Source organism: Phocoena sinus, chromosome 7, assembly GCF_008692025.1.
Source record: "Phocoena sinus isolate mPhoSin1 chromosome 7, mPhoSin1.pri, whole genome shotgun sequence".
Classification (NCBI taxonomy): Eukaryota; Metazoa; Chordata; class Mammalia; order Artiodactyla; family Phocoenidae; genus Phocoena; species Phocoena sinus.
Window position 1 is genome coordinate 53,109,236 of NC_045769.1, and position 16,797 is coordinate 53,126,032.

The 16,797-nt window shown below is 39.2% G+C and overlaps 1 protein-coding gene across 9 annotated transcripts in view; it reads right to left on the reverse strand.

The window, feature by feature from the left end:
- The window catches only part of UBE2E3 (ubiquitin conjugating enzyme E2 E3), a 103,023-nt gene extending 90,906 nt beyond the window's left edge, over window positions 1-12,117 (reverse strand). For 3 of the 9 annotated variants that reach the window (XM_032637961.1, XM_032637960.1, XM_032637952.1), the window contains exons 1-3: window positions 10,943-11,299; window positions 9,685-9,903; window positions 7,862-7,912 (exon numbers count right to left, since the gene is read on the reverse strand). In XM_032637961.1, coding sequence (XP_032493852.1) covers window positions 7,862-7,912; window positions 9,685-9,878 — 245 coding nt within the window. In that variant the 5' untranslated portion in view covers window positions 9,879-9,903; window positions 10,943-11,299. Of the gene's footprint in view, window positions 1-7,861; window positions 7,913-9,684; window positions 9,904-10,439; window positions 10,793-10,942; window positions 11,316-12,096 lie in introns of those variants that run through there. The other 6 variants (XM_032637956.1, XM_032637955.1, XM_032637953.1 and 3 more) reach the window with 6 other exon arrangements.
- Window positions 12,118-16,797: the final 4,680 nt, after the last annotated feature.

The window sequence follows — 16,797 nt, forward strand, 5'->3', positions numbered from 1 at the left end:
CAGATTAGCTTTTGAAATCTTAACAAGAATGATACTTCAAAGGATTGTTTTGGGAATTAAATAAAATAGCATATTAATAGGCACTATACCATGGAATCCAGCAGTGTCAGGCTGGGTGCTCACTTATTCATGAAGTATATATCCTTTGTATATAGGGAGAGAAATCGATTTCTCACTGAATATCCATATGCTCCCCGACATTTTCCAGCCACCTTGCAGTTGGTCGAGGCCATGTGATTAATTCATGCCTTACTTCCAGACCAAAGCACTTAACAGCCAGCACATGACCCTCTAGCTATCTTGCCTGGACACATGCTCCAAATGGCAGGGCTACAAGATGTAAGCTGCACAGATCTGAGCCAACACGTGGAAGAGCTAACCAGGAGAGTCCCTGGACCCGAAGAGGACTTCACATAAGTGAGACAAACGTTTATATGTTATAAGCTTTCTAGGTTTGTTTGTTAACGCAACACAGCTTAGCAAAATTCAACGTCTCCTTTTACAGCCTAACTGCACTCAAATGCTAGACAAAATGCATACATAAAAATGGCAAGTCCTGAGCTTAGGTATTAAAGGATATCTTCCTTTCTGTGTAATTTTGTATATCCAGAATGAACAGAATGGCTAAAAGAGAATTCTGATAGCAAAGTAGAAAAGTAATCCAATGTACACAGAATAACTTAAAAAGAAACTGATACTTATAGTTTCACCTTAAGGAGAAAAAATTCTAAAATCAAGAGTCTAAACATTTTTCTAGTTAAGCACACAAGTTATACAAAAAAAAAAGCAACAGTACAAAAATAATAACTGAGAAACTAAAAACAGCTATCAGGAAACAGGTAAAAGAAAGAAAAGCTGAACAAGACTTTAAACACCCTTTCACCATGAGTAAAATAGCTGAAGTCACTTGTGATTGTAACAGAAGTATTATAGAGCCACAATTGCTTACCCGCAATTCTGGAATATCCCAAAAGCTCTAAAAATCAAAGATTAAAAAAAAAGTAAGTTTGGAGAAAAATAATTTGGCAGCAACACCAAACATGAACTAACCAAAAACTATCTGTGGTGTCTATTTATCCCCTTAATATGAACATTCATACAATTTGACTGTAGAAATATGAATGTGTTTGATTATGGAGTGCTTCTCCAGATCCCACTGGTGGTGTTACATAAAACACAACAAATGTATCACATTCCCTTTCTAAAATCTTAAAATTTCCAAATTCTCAAACATTACTGGCCTCAAGAGTTTGAAATAAAGGACTGTGGACTTGTAACAATAATAGAAGTAAATAATCTCTGTATTGTCTTAATGATAAAAATAAAAATCAAATGAAGAGCATGGCTTTCTAACCTGTTTGTAGTTCAATCAACGTACTGAATCCAATTGAATGTTGATGACTTTCCAATGGTATTTCTACTTGATGATACTTCAATATTCCCAGTAGCACACAGATACAACCAGCCTAAAGCTAAATCATGAGAGGGTATAATTAACTAGAAGGAGACTAGTTAATTAAAAATACTGCTGTAAGCATTTCTGGCCTCAATAGACCATAATTTAGCAGGTACTCAAGGTAGCCATTCCTGTAGGTTCACATAAAAAAAACAGACATGTATCAGATAACATAAGATAAACTACAGCACAAGAGTAGTGGGAGATGGGGACACCAACTCTGAGGAAGGTACAGGAGAATGTATTCAGTAGGCATCACTAGTAAGATAGGAAAACAGTAAAAAAAAAAAAAACTGTGTAAAAATTAAAGAGGCAAGGCACTGGAATAAACATCTACAAGCAGGATTTCTCAACCTCAGCACTACTGACATTTTATAGCCCAGATAAATCTTTGTTGGAGGGAGCTGACCTAGGCATTACAAGGTATTTAGCAGCATCCCTAACCTCTACTCGTTAAATTATCAGTAGCAGCCCTTCTTCCCCCAGTTGTGAAAAGTCTCTAGGCATTGCCAATTGCCCCCTAGGCCAGGGTGGGGTGAGGGAATAAGAAGGCAAAAACTGCCCCCAGTTGAGAACTGAGGCAAGAGAAATATTAAAAGTTTAAAGATGTTTATTCTTCTAGATCCTAAACTGCCAAATATACTTCCTGTTAAAAGCAGTATGGGAAGGGAAAAAAACCATTTTCTATTTCTCTAGATCTACAGGTGGTTTTATTCTGTTTTTAATCTTAATTTTGTAGGAAAGACCAGAATGGCAGATCAAGTTCTCCGTCATCAATCTGAGCGCCCGGCACTCTAAGGAACAATGACTTGTTGACTTTCTTATAACTAAACATATCCATCTGCTGTTACAGCAACTTATTCAAGGAGAGAATAAGGTACCAGTTGGTTATGTATAGAAAGGAACAAAACAATTTGAGTCTTGCATGCAGCAGCAAAGTAACCATGCAACTTTTTAAATGCACAGTTTTCACACACTTTCTAATTACATTATCTGCACTGAAATTAACAGATCCCTAATAAAAATGTGACCTTTAGATGGGGAAGAATATTATTTTCAATCACATCATTCTTTTGGAAAAAATTTTTAGTCACAACAGAACTGAGTCCTTCTGCTACACTGGCATATATGAGGGAAATAATTAGCTTTACTGTGAATCAATTTCCTTTTATAATAAAAATGGTAACAAAATACCTCTGAATAATCATATTAAAAATTACAATTATGAAAAAGTAAAGAATATATGGGATATATAATAGATTTTCTCCAATCCAAACTCATTGTTTTGCCTAGAATTTCTATTCCTGTCAATCTGACAGACTTCAACTTATTTATTAACTTAATAAATCTTCACATGAAAAGCATTGTGTGAAGACAGAAAAATGTTCAAGACAATCCTCCTTTCAAAGGACCACTAACTCTTGCAGAAGATAGACAAACAAGTAAATAATTATAGTATATAGTATTAACATACTGGATTCATGTATTGATATTACAGCTGTGCTGAACCAACTATTAGCTTATTAAAAAATAAAACATTTAAAATTATCAGGAATGTCGAAGTACCAAGAAAAATCCTCATGATTTTTGAGGTCTATGCTGATGCCAAAATGTAATTAATTAAAAATAAAATAAGAACTACCCTTGGTAGATGACCACAGTAGAGTGAGATGGAAACACCTTCAGTCAGAGTAGTTCTATACTTATCTGTTTTACAAATTGAGCGTCCAACTGAGATTTAATTTTTATAAAAAGGCAATTGCAGGATTTCTTTTCAAGAGTTGAAAACAAAAGGACGAGATGATTAATGGCACAATTTTGTTTTATAAAATAGGGTACCTTCACATAGCACACACTGGCTAATATAAACTGGCTAATACTGTTGGCTAATAACAATCAAATGTATAAGTAAAAAAGAAAAAGCAATCTATCCATGTGTGGGAGGGTTTAAAACCAAGTATTGTATAAGCAACCAGCAAAGCTATGTAGATATCACATTATTTTGATCATGACCTGCCTTCATACACCAATTAGAGAAAGCTTCCAAAATCTCTCCCTAGATCAGAGAGAAGGAAAGAATGCTGTGTTTAGGTAACGAGTAAACTGTATCAATTCAGAATCTAAATTTTACAAAAACATTGATATAATCGCATTCTCAACACAGTAAAACTACAAATTCCTACAATGGAACATTTAAAAGGGAAAACATAACTATCACCACTATTTAAAAAATTTTTATTATAATTTATTGGACAGCCAGAGCATTCTCTACTGAATTAAGTATCATTAACCTCATGCATATTCCTTTAAAGAGGATATACTATTTGTTCAGCTTTACCCAATGTTCTTAGGTTTATTTTCTTTTTTACTCAAGTTCCAAGGAACTGCTTTTACTAACATCAAAAAAACATAGAGACATAGTGTCAATAAATAGGTGCGGAGCTGATTAAGATGAAATTATTCCTACAGTCGGATGCTGATGCACTGGAGAAAACGCCAGCAAGAGTGAAGGCATACTGCTATAAACTACCTCTTTAACCGTGCTACGGCCATTTTATTGACCAAGTTTACACTGTTAAAAAAATTTTAAACATATTAATTCATCTAATCCTCACAACAAACTTATAAAGAGGGATATCATTTTAATCTTCATTATATAGATAAGAAACTGAAAGACAGAAATATTCCATATCTTATCTAAGTTAACATAGCTATTAAGTGCCACAGCAGGGATTTGAACCCAGACAGTCTAGTCCAGCGAAGTTCTATCTTCCCCAGAAATGGTGTAAAGTGGTGGTAACCCTCAAAGGGAGACAGAGCTCATCCAGTTAGACAATCAGGTTTACAAATAAATCAGGGCTTGCCAACTTCTGGTTTAGAACTTAACTGCTTCTCTTAATTTTTTTTTTAGAAAGAAGGAAATGAGCAAAACTTGCAAGCATTAGTACCTACTTTCAGGTTTTGCATATTAATACTATAACTTGATACCGTCACACCTCCCTCCCAATAAGGTCTTTCCCACATTCAAAAACGATTTACAAATGTCCCTGAATACCTACTTTAACACAGATTCAATCTGAACATATTAAAGAATATTTTTGGAGATTATTTTTCTACTTTCTCAGATACAGAAAGAATTAGAGGCTAAGTTCAAAATCCAGCACCTTTCTAAACTTCCACCACCTGTCAAGTCCTGAGAGGACAAGGACACTCTCTGGATGGAACATAAATGTCTTAATAGCACATACAATTTCCCCTCATTCTCACTGGTGTATCAGCTGTTTATACTCTAATCTGGAGCACAGTAAAGAGTATGAATTGAAGGCACTAAATGTCATATCCCTATGTTTAGAATGCTTTGGCCTAAAGCACTCCAATACCTAAAAATTGAAATGCCATCAAATCATTGGAAATAACATTTTATCAAACTTTTATACTATTGGGAAAAGAAATATCAATACTATCAAAATGTATTCAAAGATGTTTAAAGCCACACACTTAATTCAGTAATTAAGTTTATCCTATGATCACCCTGGGTGTATACATATTTGACACAGCTATATAATAACTAAAGAATATTTTATTAATTAAACATAGGAAGGAATTTAACAAAAATCTTAATCAAGTCTGAGTAAGTTTGGTTTTGTTGAGTTTTCTTGTATTCCATTCAACTTTTTCCTGAATGTACACAGACATACTTTACATTTCTTCCCTGAGGAAGAATTAAATGTGTCACGTACTTTGATAAGCTTATAAAAATCATATTCAAAACCATAATGGAATTCTGATTAACTACACATTAAAGTCAAAAGAATTAGGTTTCATAGATTTCAGGCAATATGAATTCACATACTCTAGAATTTATTAATAGAGTCCCATTTTTAATTAAGACAAAAATTAACAAATCTAAACTGTACGATCATCATAAAGCTAAAATTCTCACCAATGCACCTCTGAATTACAAGAACACCACAGTATGACACAAGGTAAAAATACAATACAAATTTTAAATTAGCTGTCAAATTCCTAAAATGCCTCCACTAAACACTCACTATTCCAAATTCCTGCTCAAGAACAAGGACTAGATGTTCTTCCACCCAAAAGAATCTGAAGACTTATAGAAAAACACACGAAACTACGTGGGTATTTTACTTGTCCAGCCTATGAAAGAAGGCTGTCCCCAAACTAATAAAAAAAACTTCTCCAGTCTCCTACTAAGGCTCATATTTTCTGTTTTTTTTTCTTTAATCACTCACACAGTCACAAAGAAACTCACACATAACAAGAAGCAGAGAACTGAAAGATGTCATTTGCAATAGTTGACAGTGATCACAAGTTGTGACAAGGGAAAGCACAGATGCTGTTTCCAAGTTACTGCACACGGGCAAGCCCAAAGGTTCACTATTTCACTAGCCTAATCACTAAATGTGAAGCATTATTTCATGGACTGAAAGGAAATCTGGTAGATAAAGAGAAAAATAATAACAAGTTAAACTTTCTATCTCCAAGAAAGACTCTACTTCCTCTAAAATAATCGTCAGTGACCTTGTGGAAACATTCCTGGGCTAAACATGTACAGCACATTTCTTCAGCAACTGCAACACTAAGTTACTCCTCTGAGGGCATCTCACACATCTCTACTGGGTTCGCTAGATTTACACAAGAACACTAGATTGTGCCATTTGCAGAAAATCAACAAAAACCTTTAAAAAATGTTTGACCTTACATGCAATTTTAAAACATTTAAGACCTTTGAACTGATAGATCTTTATGTCTTTTACAATGAGAAATACCAGAATACACTCTGCCAAGTTAAGTGATTCTTCCAGAGAGCAAATTTAACTTGACCTCCCTAAATGGCTACAGATTTGACACACCATTTAGAAGCCTGAAAGGAAATACTTTGATTTATTTATTCTCTAAAGCAGTGCTGTTCAAGAGAAATATAATGCGAGCCACAAATGTAATTTTAAATTGTCTAACCATATTAAAATGGCAAAAAAAGAAATTAATTTTAAAACATTTTATGTAACCCAACATATCAAAAATATTAATATTTCAACACGCAATAAATATTTTTCAGAAAAGCAGTAAGATATTTTACAAAAGTTCTTTTCTTCATACTAAGTTTTCAAAATCTGATGTGTATTCTACACTTACAGAACATCTCATTTTGGGACTACAACTGAAATGGTCAATAACCACAAGTAGTTAGTGGCTACATTACTGGACAGTGCAGCTCGTAAGTGCTACTTTGAGATCTGACATACCACTATGTTTAAAATTAGTCTACATTCATGCTTCCTTTTTGAACTGAAATGTCTGATTACAAGTATGAGCAAATAAGGATCAGATCACCTTATTGGAGGACCCACTTAACACACATGGTAAGAAGCAGTTCGATTATATCCTATTATATCTCAAGTAGACTTCAGAAATAGGTCTGATCATCACAAGTGAACACAACTTATAGCAAAAATATAGGTAAAACAAGAAAACATTTTCATATCAAACCACAACACTTCCTTATTTCTAGCAGCCACTCTTGTTCTTGAGTAGGTATATCCATCCAAATCATCTAAAGACTGGTTTTCTAAGTTTGATGAATTTTGGAAGCCATAAAGTCACTGTTGAAAAACTGAGCACTAAGTAAGAGGAATTTTAAAAAATTTTTCAGGAAAAATATTACCAACCAGTTACTATTAATACACCTATACCAACCAACAATCTTAAATTATTCTACATGAGTTTCACTGAAACGACTTCTTCCCACAAATTCCAACTCATTCACTGCTTTTTATACACGAATTTCAAGTACTAAAATTACTAAGAATTTTCCCAAGTAATTAGGCCATTTAATTAAAATGTAAATAATTCCAGCAATTTATTCTCTAGAAAACAGCAACTAAGACCATTAGCTTAGCACGTAAAAAATTTGTCCTTAAGGCAAATTACTGAATAAATCAAACAGAAACAACTATACTCTTGTTTACTGCATTTACATTTTGTAACACCACATTCAGCAATTTCTAAATTTGGAAGGTCAGTTCAGATTGCACACAAGCAGTAACTTTAAAGCTTAGCAAAATTTTAGAAGTTTCTGCAATATACTTCTGAATAAACACAGTATAGAACTATTACAGCAGAACAAAAATCAGCACTATTCATACTAATCCTGGCAAGAAGCACAAAATCATATTCGTAAGTCCAAAGTGTATGATACGCGCTAAAAAGGTTTTTTTCCACCCAAATTTAATTCACCCAAGACAATTTTTGTTTAATCCACTTGCAAAGCTGTAAAGAAACAAATGTAGCCTCTTCTGCAGCACAACATATTCAAGGACAATACATGAATCTCTTGATATTTTTCCACAATTTGAAATTAAAACAAAATTTGTTTCTTACCTGCAGTTAGGAGGAGGATCAAGGGTTATTTCAGCTAGCTCCTTCTGAATTCTGTTAGTGAAATGAGAACAGACAAAAAGGATTTGAGAGAGTCTACAGAATAACCGGGGAATTACACTGCCCTCTACCACCATGCAGTTAAATGCAAGGCTGGCTTCGCCTTCAGTAATGCTAACATGGCTGCTTCCTCTTTGTTCTCAGAGGCATAACCCAAATCCCTTAACAGAAACTTTGCAGCTTTTTTTCTCACTTGCTACTATAAATAAGTAAGACATTTACACCTGATTTGAGAACTAGCCCTCCACTAGTACTCAGTAAAGGATATAAAATGTATTTTAAAACACTTTTTACCAAAGAAATTCTCTTTTCAAGCTTATATGCAAATGAGACAAGAAGGGAGGAGGGAAAGCACTAGAATATTTGACAATGACTTCAAGTCACTTTTACCAAGGTAAGAGTTAACAAGCTACTGCAAGTGCACATTAATAATTTTGACAATATTTTATCTGTAAAAAAAAAAAAAAAAAGTTTGAAATTTACAAATATTTTTACCAGTGAAAAACTTCCAAAGGATTCTGGCATTCTTATTTAACTGAATCTGTTTTCCCTGACCTTAAGTACAGCACTTAAATTAAATAAATTTGGAAGAAGAGATAATGACATCCCTGAGGTAAGAGGAAAAAACGCAGTCCTTATTTTATTCAAATTTAAAATGCTTTCAAAACTTAAGATGTGTCTAATATGTTCATCAACAAGATTACAACAAATTGAGAATTTTAAATTATCTCAACGACTGCTGTTATTTCATAAATATTCTCGTTATTAATACTTTGATGTAATAGAGGCGAAAATCCACAGAATATCACTACAGAATGCCAACATTTTAACAGCTTTTATATTCTTTTTCTTTTGGTTGTGATCAACAAAAATCAATAAAATGTCGATATTGGTTAATGCTATAGAAGCATCTGATGTATAATTACTAGAAATCATGGGTATTCCACTACTACTACCACTGATGGGGTCCCACTGACAGTCTTTTTTTCACCATTACAGATAACATAAATCAACAAGAAACAAATGATCTTTCACTTATATCCAACAAAATATGTTTCTCCTGCTGTTGAGTATTAACGTGACAAGCATATCCACAAGTTTTAGAGTGAAGAGGAAAAATGACAAAGTTGTCACTCACCAAGTGCCACCTAAAATGTAAATGGCTACTTTTCAGTTTTATTTGCCCTCACAAGGACACAGAGCTATATAACCATAGCTTAATTACAAAAAGTAATACCTGGGATGCATGACTTAAAGTAATGTTTGTAAAACTGAAAGGAGATTTGGAGCACAATTTTAAAATCTGCTTTCAAATATAGCCAAGGCCTTGAATTGACAAATTTTCTAGCAAACATGACCATTTCTGATCATTAAGTTTCATGAAGAGACACTGCTGATCTAAGTGTCAATTTCAAGGAAGCCGAATATGACTCATAAAAAGGAAACATCCTCAATGTACCAGCTAATTTGGGTTCACCAAATTTTCCTTGCCAACTCCTTAAACAATCTGTCAGATGTTAGTCCAATCTCTGCTCAAGGACACTCTCACTGAAGTCACCAAAGTACAGAACGAGTTTGCTTATAAGTCTAATTCTAGGGAGGTGGATTATATGCCACCTAAAGAATGACAACTCATTCAAGTCCAAATAAAACTGAGCGCAAAGGAAATGTTTTCGAACTATTGCTACTGATATAAAACCAACAAAAGCGTCCAGCCATTTGGAAGACAACCTGACAACGTGCTTAATCCTTTTTTTACACATTACCTTTTAGCACTAGTGGATAACTTAGCAGTGGTTTTGCTAGAGAGTTTGGTGTTTTTCTTCTGCTGGGTGGCAGAAGGTTTTCTTTCTTCTTGTTCTTCAGGCTCTGGAGCGGCTGGGTCTCGCTGGTCCGCATCTGAACTACCACTGCTGGTGCTGGGGCTCTCATCATCGGACCTTTGCCGATCACTGGACATCTTGGTGAAGTTATTTCTTGGAAAACTTTTAAAGAGAAAAGGGGGAAATAAAGGAAATGTAAGTCTAAGAAATAAGCCAACAGCATTTTCTTCTCTTAATCTTCACCTAAAATCATATTTTAATGAAAACGCTTCAAAAGTGTTCACACATCTCATCGTACAGGAAGGTTACAGGGGAGGTGATGTGTCTCACAACGGCAGCGTTCAGGGCTTTACCGAACTCAAGTTAGAAAACCCACTCACATTTTTTTCCATCCCTTGGACAATCTATCAATTGTCTACTTTCTCAGAAGGCAAGAAACAGATTTGCCAGGGAACTTAGGCAACGAGCATTAATAACATATGACACACTGTAAATAACAGATCTCGCTGAAAAATGTTAAAAAGTCACTAATAACGTCTAAATATTTACACACTGACATTGGTCAAAGCTACCAAATTCCCTTTCCGAGAGGAAAACATACCCTATTAATAGCCCATATGCTTATTTAAGGTGGCGATTCCTCCTCTGAGCCCGTAAGCCTTTAAATACACTTAACGAATTTTTAAAAATCAACTAACAAGCTGCTCTGGCCGTTTTCACGGCCAGCAGAGAAGATTCATCCGGCCAAGACCGAGCTGCCACCCTGGGAAAAGCAGAATTCAAACTGCACCTTCTGCAAAGCTCCCCGTGCCATCAAGGTTCCTCGCTCAATTTTTACATCACGGACCGACATTTTGTCCAAAATAACGAAAACAAAAAAATTTCAGAGGGAAAACAAACAAACAAACAAAGCCCCAAGAAGTGCAACAAATTTCCGCGCCCGCCGAGGCGAGCCGCGGCCGGCGACGGCGGCCACGCAGCTCCGCGGCCCTTTGTGGGGAGGGCCGCGCGGGGGCCGCGGGCAGCGCTCACCGCGCCGGGCGCCAAGTGATGCGAGCAGCCCGGCCGGCCCCGCCGCGGCTCGCGGACACCGGCGGCGCGGGCTCCCGGCGCGAACAAAGCTGCCCGCCCCCGCCCCCTCCCCCACCGCCGCCGCCGCCCCGGCCGCCCCCCACGCGGCCCCCCGGCCCCGCCGCCTTACCTCGGCCGCCCGCCCGGCCCGCTCGCGCGCCGCTACGATGTGGGGGAGGGAGAGAGAAAAAAACCCTTCCTTAAGGAAATGGAGGCAGCTGGGGGGGGGAAAGGGGGGGGAGGGAAAAAAAGAAGCCGAGGAGGCTCTGGCCGGGGAGTGTGGAACATTGAAAGTCGGAGGGGGTTGTGCAGTGCCGGGCTCCGGCCGGAGGGTGGCGCCGCCCAGCGCCTTCGGAAAAAAGGGGGGGGGGGGTGGGAGCTCGGCTGGGCGAGGGCGCGAGCTCCCGGCGAGGCGTAGGGGACGCGGGAGACCCCCGCGCACTGTGGCCTCCCGCTGCCGCCGCCCGGCTCGGCTCCTCCCGGCCGCGCAGTCAGCAAGTTCCGAGGCGAGCGCGGGGGGAGGGGAGGGCGCGGCGGCGGCGCGCGTGCTCGCTCGCTGCTTGCCTGGCGGAGGGGCGCGCGCCGCCGGCGCCCGGCGGGCGCGAGCTGTTCCCGCGCGCTCCCGCGCGCTCTCTCCGCGCCTCCCTTCACCCGGGGGGCGCACGCGTCCGCCCGCGCGCGGCCAGGACAAAGAGCGCGGCGGGGACCCGGCGGGCTGGCCCCTGACGCCCTTGGCCGCGGAGCCGGTACCGGAGAAGGCAGGGGCGCGGGCGCCGTCTCGCGGGGCCGCTGTGCCGCGGGGTGGCTTCCGGCCTGAGCCCGCCTCCGGAGCGAGGCTGCCCATTGGACTACCCGCCCCCGCAGGCTGGGGCCAGGGTCATCCCCGGGGCTGGCCGCATCTCCTCTCCCTACACACGGGCCAGCGTGGTCCACGGGGCCCCCACGCCTGGGCAAGGGCCCGGGGCGCGTGGACGAGAGCCCCCCGCTGCCCTGGAAGACTGGAGACTAATGGGTGTCGTTGACGAAGCCAGGCACGCAGGCGGAGGAAAGCTGCCTCTTGCCCCCCCGTGTGAGCTAAAGGGGCAAGATGGGGTCTTGGGCATTGAAGGAGGAAAAAAGGATTTCGAGACTAGGTGACTAGCCTCTGCTTCTCCTTGGCCCTCAGCCTTCCAAAGGGGAAGGTCCTTCGGATGCTTTGAAAACTTAAAAATTCAGAACAATTATTGAGATGTCCCATTCAAGATTTTTTTAAGTGAAGAGGGACCTTGTAAGGAGGGTTCATACCTGATGCTTTGCTGGATGCCCTTCTGACGTGCCTGCTAGACGCCAGTTCTGGAAAGAGAAGCCCTAAGTGATACTGGGTCAGAATGTCTACACAGAAAAGCTTCAGATGGGGTTAAGGGAAGGTTAGTTTTGTTCTGTCATTCTCTCTTGCAATCTCCAGGTGGACTCTGCAGTTTTTGCCCCGGGCACAAAGTGGCCAGAAGTACAAAAACTTCCTGTTTGCAGCCCAGACCTTCTTCTGCTACTGAGAACTTGCTCCAGTGATGGAGCCCCTAAGGAATTTGGGGATTCCTCTCCCACAAGTGTCAGGGGCAGGGGTGCTGGGAGAATGTGGAGTTCACAGAGGGAGTGACAATAGCAGAGTCATAACATCTGAACTAGAATGAAAAGAAAAAAGGAGAAAAAAAGGCTGAGTGAGCCAATATATTTACTTATTTTTCCTCCAAATAGAAAAGTTTTGGTAAATTGTTGCTTGCAGTTCTGACGAGTAAGTTACATTTCTGTGATTTTCCAAAGACAACAGTCATTCAGCGAACCTTTCAGAGGGCTATGCCCTAGGTGCTGGACACACAAAATTCATTCATTCAATTACTGTGTGACTCAAGCCAGGTCTCTACTCTGTGCTAGAAGCAACCAGTCCAGAAGGGGAACAGGTCATTAAAGTGTACCAGGTCGATTAGGAGGAAGGACACTCTAGTCAGAAGGAATAGGAAGTCTCAGACAGAGCATGGTGTGTGTGTTGACAAGAAGTTTCCCTGGGCTGGATCAAAGTGTACCTGTGGAAAGAGCTTGTTAGTGAAAATACAGGCAGAAGTTTCCCCCAACTTTTACACTGTGCTGCTACAGCAAAAGCCAACCAATCTGGAGTTTGGATTTTGCTCTATTTGGGAAGTTGTGAAAGGAAAGCTATATATAAAAAAGTGGGATATTTTAGGAAATTTAATATTACAGAAGTAGACTGAAGGCCAATGGCAATTTGCTGATAGGATTAGGGTGGGGCTAGGAGATTGGTAGATAAAGATATTTAGTTGTGTTTGGTAGCATTTTCCATGATAAAAGAAACAACAGTGGACTGAAAAGCAAGGGAACTGGATTCTAATCTTATGCTATCAAATTCATGTGACCTCAGGCAAGTTACTTTTTTTAAAAAAATAAATTGTATTTATTTATGTACATATGTATGTATGTATGTATTGGCTGCGTTGGGTCTCCCTTGCTGCACGCTGGCTTTCTCTAGTTGCGGTGAGCGGGGGCTACTGGGGCTACTCTTCATTGTGGTGCGCAGGCTTCTCATTGCAGTGGCTTCTTTTGTTGCGGAGCACGTGCTCTAGGCACGCAGGCTTCAGTAGTTGTGGCGTGCAGGCTCAGTAGTTGTGGCTTGTGGGCTCTAAAGCACAGGCTCAGTAGTTGTGGCACACGGGCTTCGTTGCTCCGCGGCATGTGGGATCTTCCCGGACCAGGGCTCGAACCCGTGTCTCCTGCGTTAGCAGGCGGATTCTTAACCACTGCGCCATCAGGGAAGCCTAGGCAAGTTACTCTTTCCAGTTAAATCTTCCTCGTATGTAGCAGAAGTATAAATCCTTGCTCAAAAATTTCATGATTCTTCAATGAGTTTGAAGTCATGGAGTTCCACTCAATATTCACACAACAGATTACTTAGGAACTACCAATTGCTAAGAAATTGGAGTGAAATATGGGTGCTGCTCTTATTGAGCTCAGTGGGTAGTGGAACAACCAGAAATGTAGACTACAGGATGAGAAGTGCTGCATTCAAGGAGTGGAAGAATGAGTGGAGTGTTATTAATTATGAATTAAAAATTAGTAGTGGAATTATTAATTCAGCTTGGGGTTATGCACCATGGGGTGTGGGTCAAAAGAAGTTGCAATGAACTGGGCCTGGGGGGAATCAATAAGTGATAATATAGATAATGCTCTGTGCAAAGTACCTGGGACATAATAGGTGTTCAATAAATAGTACTTACCAAATTGTTAAAGTCACCATAAAGAAAATGAATGGTTCCATAAGGTGAGGGACATTAGTGGCCTGCCCTCACAGTATTAGGTACCCAGCTACCGTTATTCACTTGACTAAAGGGGTTTGTTCAAGAAATTCTTTCCAGCTCACAGCTCTCCTCCAAGGTCATCTGACGTCACTATCCTGACCAGAAGCAACTTGTAAGTTATGAATTGTTATCTAACTTGAAGTTCTTCTTCACAGGACACCTGTTTTGTAATTGTTTTATCTTTCTCTCTTTTTTTTGCTGTGTCTACCCTTGGAAACAGGGATCGTGTCTTATAGGCATTCCTGAGCACATACATATTTCATCTAGTGCAAATTATTCTATAAATTATGTAATAAAAATGTTTTCCCATATGACCCCTCAAAATAGTACCACAAAGTAGACATCAGCTACCACAAGAAGATTGTTCCCTCTTGGTTTCCTCTTTTTCTCTTCTTGGTATGGGGTCCTTCCAGCTTCTCACTCACAACTCTGAAAAAGGCAGAAGTAAGAGGAAAGATAAAAAATTCAATCGCAGCAGATATTGCCACAAAGACCTCTTCTCTCTTCCCCCCCGGCCCAAATGCTGTGACCAAAAGGAACTGGTCATTACAAGGGCAGACAAGGCAGGACCCAGAATCCTTTAGACTTACCTGGTTTGGGAGTTGCTTTCTCCCATGCCTTTCAATGGGTCTCAGTGTTATATAGGTACATGAGTTTGTGTGTGTGTAACCAAGAATTCTACAGAAATATACGTCTGATTTGCTTAATAAGTTTCTGAACTGAGTGATTATATAAGCTACAGTAGGGCCACAAATCTTTTAAAATCACCCACCATGGCCAACAACATACCTTACACATAATGGATATAGAATACTTATTAATTTGTTTTGTTGATTTCAGAGTGCTTTTGTTTGTTTCCTTCCACACAATAACCTTTCTCTACATCCCTTCCTTTTACCCTTCTTTTTTTCAGGCTGTTTCAGATGCTATCCAGTCACTTGTATCCTTTTGTCATCTGGCTATAAAACTCTCTTTCTATCCATTCAAAAAAAAAAAAAGAGTTTGGTTTATTAGGAAGTCATTTCCTGGCCCAGGCTTAGTTTAAGAAGCCATGATTGCCATTGTTAGTCTCACTGTCTCTGGACCTCCAGAGTCCAATACACTGATTGACATCTAGTGTTCCTCCATTGTGTCATGTGTATAAAACCTTCTGTGTGCCAGACCCTGGGCTGGGGCGTGGAAATGGAAAGGTGCATTAAGCCTCTGTTTGACTTCAGGGACTTCAAGGCACAAAACTCAGTGATCATTTCCCGCTTTTCTCCTTTGAGATAACTCTGAGGGAGAGTATATAACAAAAAGGGCTTGTGTCTTTATTCCATAAAGAGCTTGTACACATGAAATGAAAACATGAGCACCTTAATAAGACGAAAGTCATGAACAGATACATTTTTTTTGGCCACACCGTGCAGCTTTCAGAATCCTAGTTCCCTGATCAGGGATGGAACCTGGGCCCCCTGCAGTGTAAGTGGAGAGTCCTAACCACTGGACTGCCAAGGAATTCCCTGAATAGATACATTTTAAACAAAATACATTTATTTAAACTTATTTTAACAAAACAAAACAAAACCCTCAACCTTGCTAGGTATCAAAAAAAGGAAAATTAAAATGAGATACATATCAAAATAACAAAAGCAATTTTTAGTGATTATTATCATTGCTGGCAAATTAGTAAAAAAATTTCCCTTTGCCCATTTCCAGTGGCAATGAAAGTTGGTACTAGCTGTTTGAAAAGCAGTTTGTAAGTCTGTGTCAGGAATCTTAAATGTGTTCATAGCCTTTAACCAAATTTCTCCATTTCAAGAAATGTATCTTAAGAAAGTATTCTAAATGTGGAAAAAATAGCATTGAAAAATTGGAAGTGTCCAACTATAGGAAAATGATTACACAAACTGATTCACCCACACAATAAAATTTGCAGTTATTAAAGTAATACATATGAGGAATATGCAAAAATACAAAATTGGATTATGATAAAATGTTAATGAGGGCAGGATTTGTCCATTTTGTGAAACCAGAGCTTGACTCAATGCCTAGGAAGGTATCTGGCACAAAGTAAGTGCTCAATAAATATCTGTCAAATGAATATGCACTATATCTGTACAGCTAGCAAGACAAAAATATCTGAAAGGAATATACTCTAAAAGGTTAACTAGGGACTTCCCTGGCGGTCCAGTGGTTGGGACTTCACCTTCCAATGCAGGGGCTGCGGGTTAGATCCCTGGTCAGGGAGCTAGGATCCCACATGCCTCGAGGCTAAGAAACCAAAAACGTAAAACAGAAGCAATTATGTAACAAATTCAATAAAGACTGTAAAAATGGTCCACATCAAAAAAAACTTTAAAGAAAAATAATAAAATAAAATAAAAGGTTAACTATGCTTATACTTTAGAGCAACTATGAATAACCTTTTTAATTCTTTCTATATTCAGCATTTTTTTTTCAATGAGCTGGCTACTACTATTATAATGAGGAAAAAATGGTGTGAATAAATACAGAGGTGTACATTTGGTGAAAATAAATACTGTTTTAACTTTTTTAAATTATTATTTTTATAAATTAAAAGAAATGTAAATACAAGTAGACTTTCAGAATTTGTCAAAGTTTTAAGGTCGATATAAGAAAAAATAAAGACCATTTT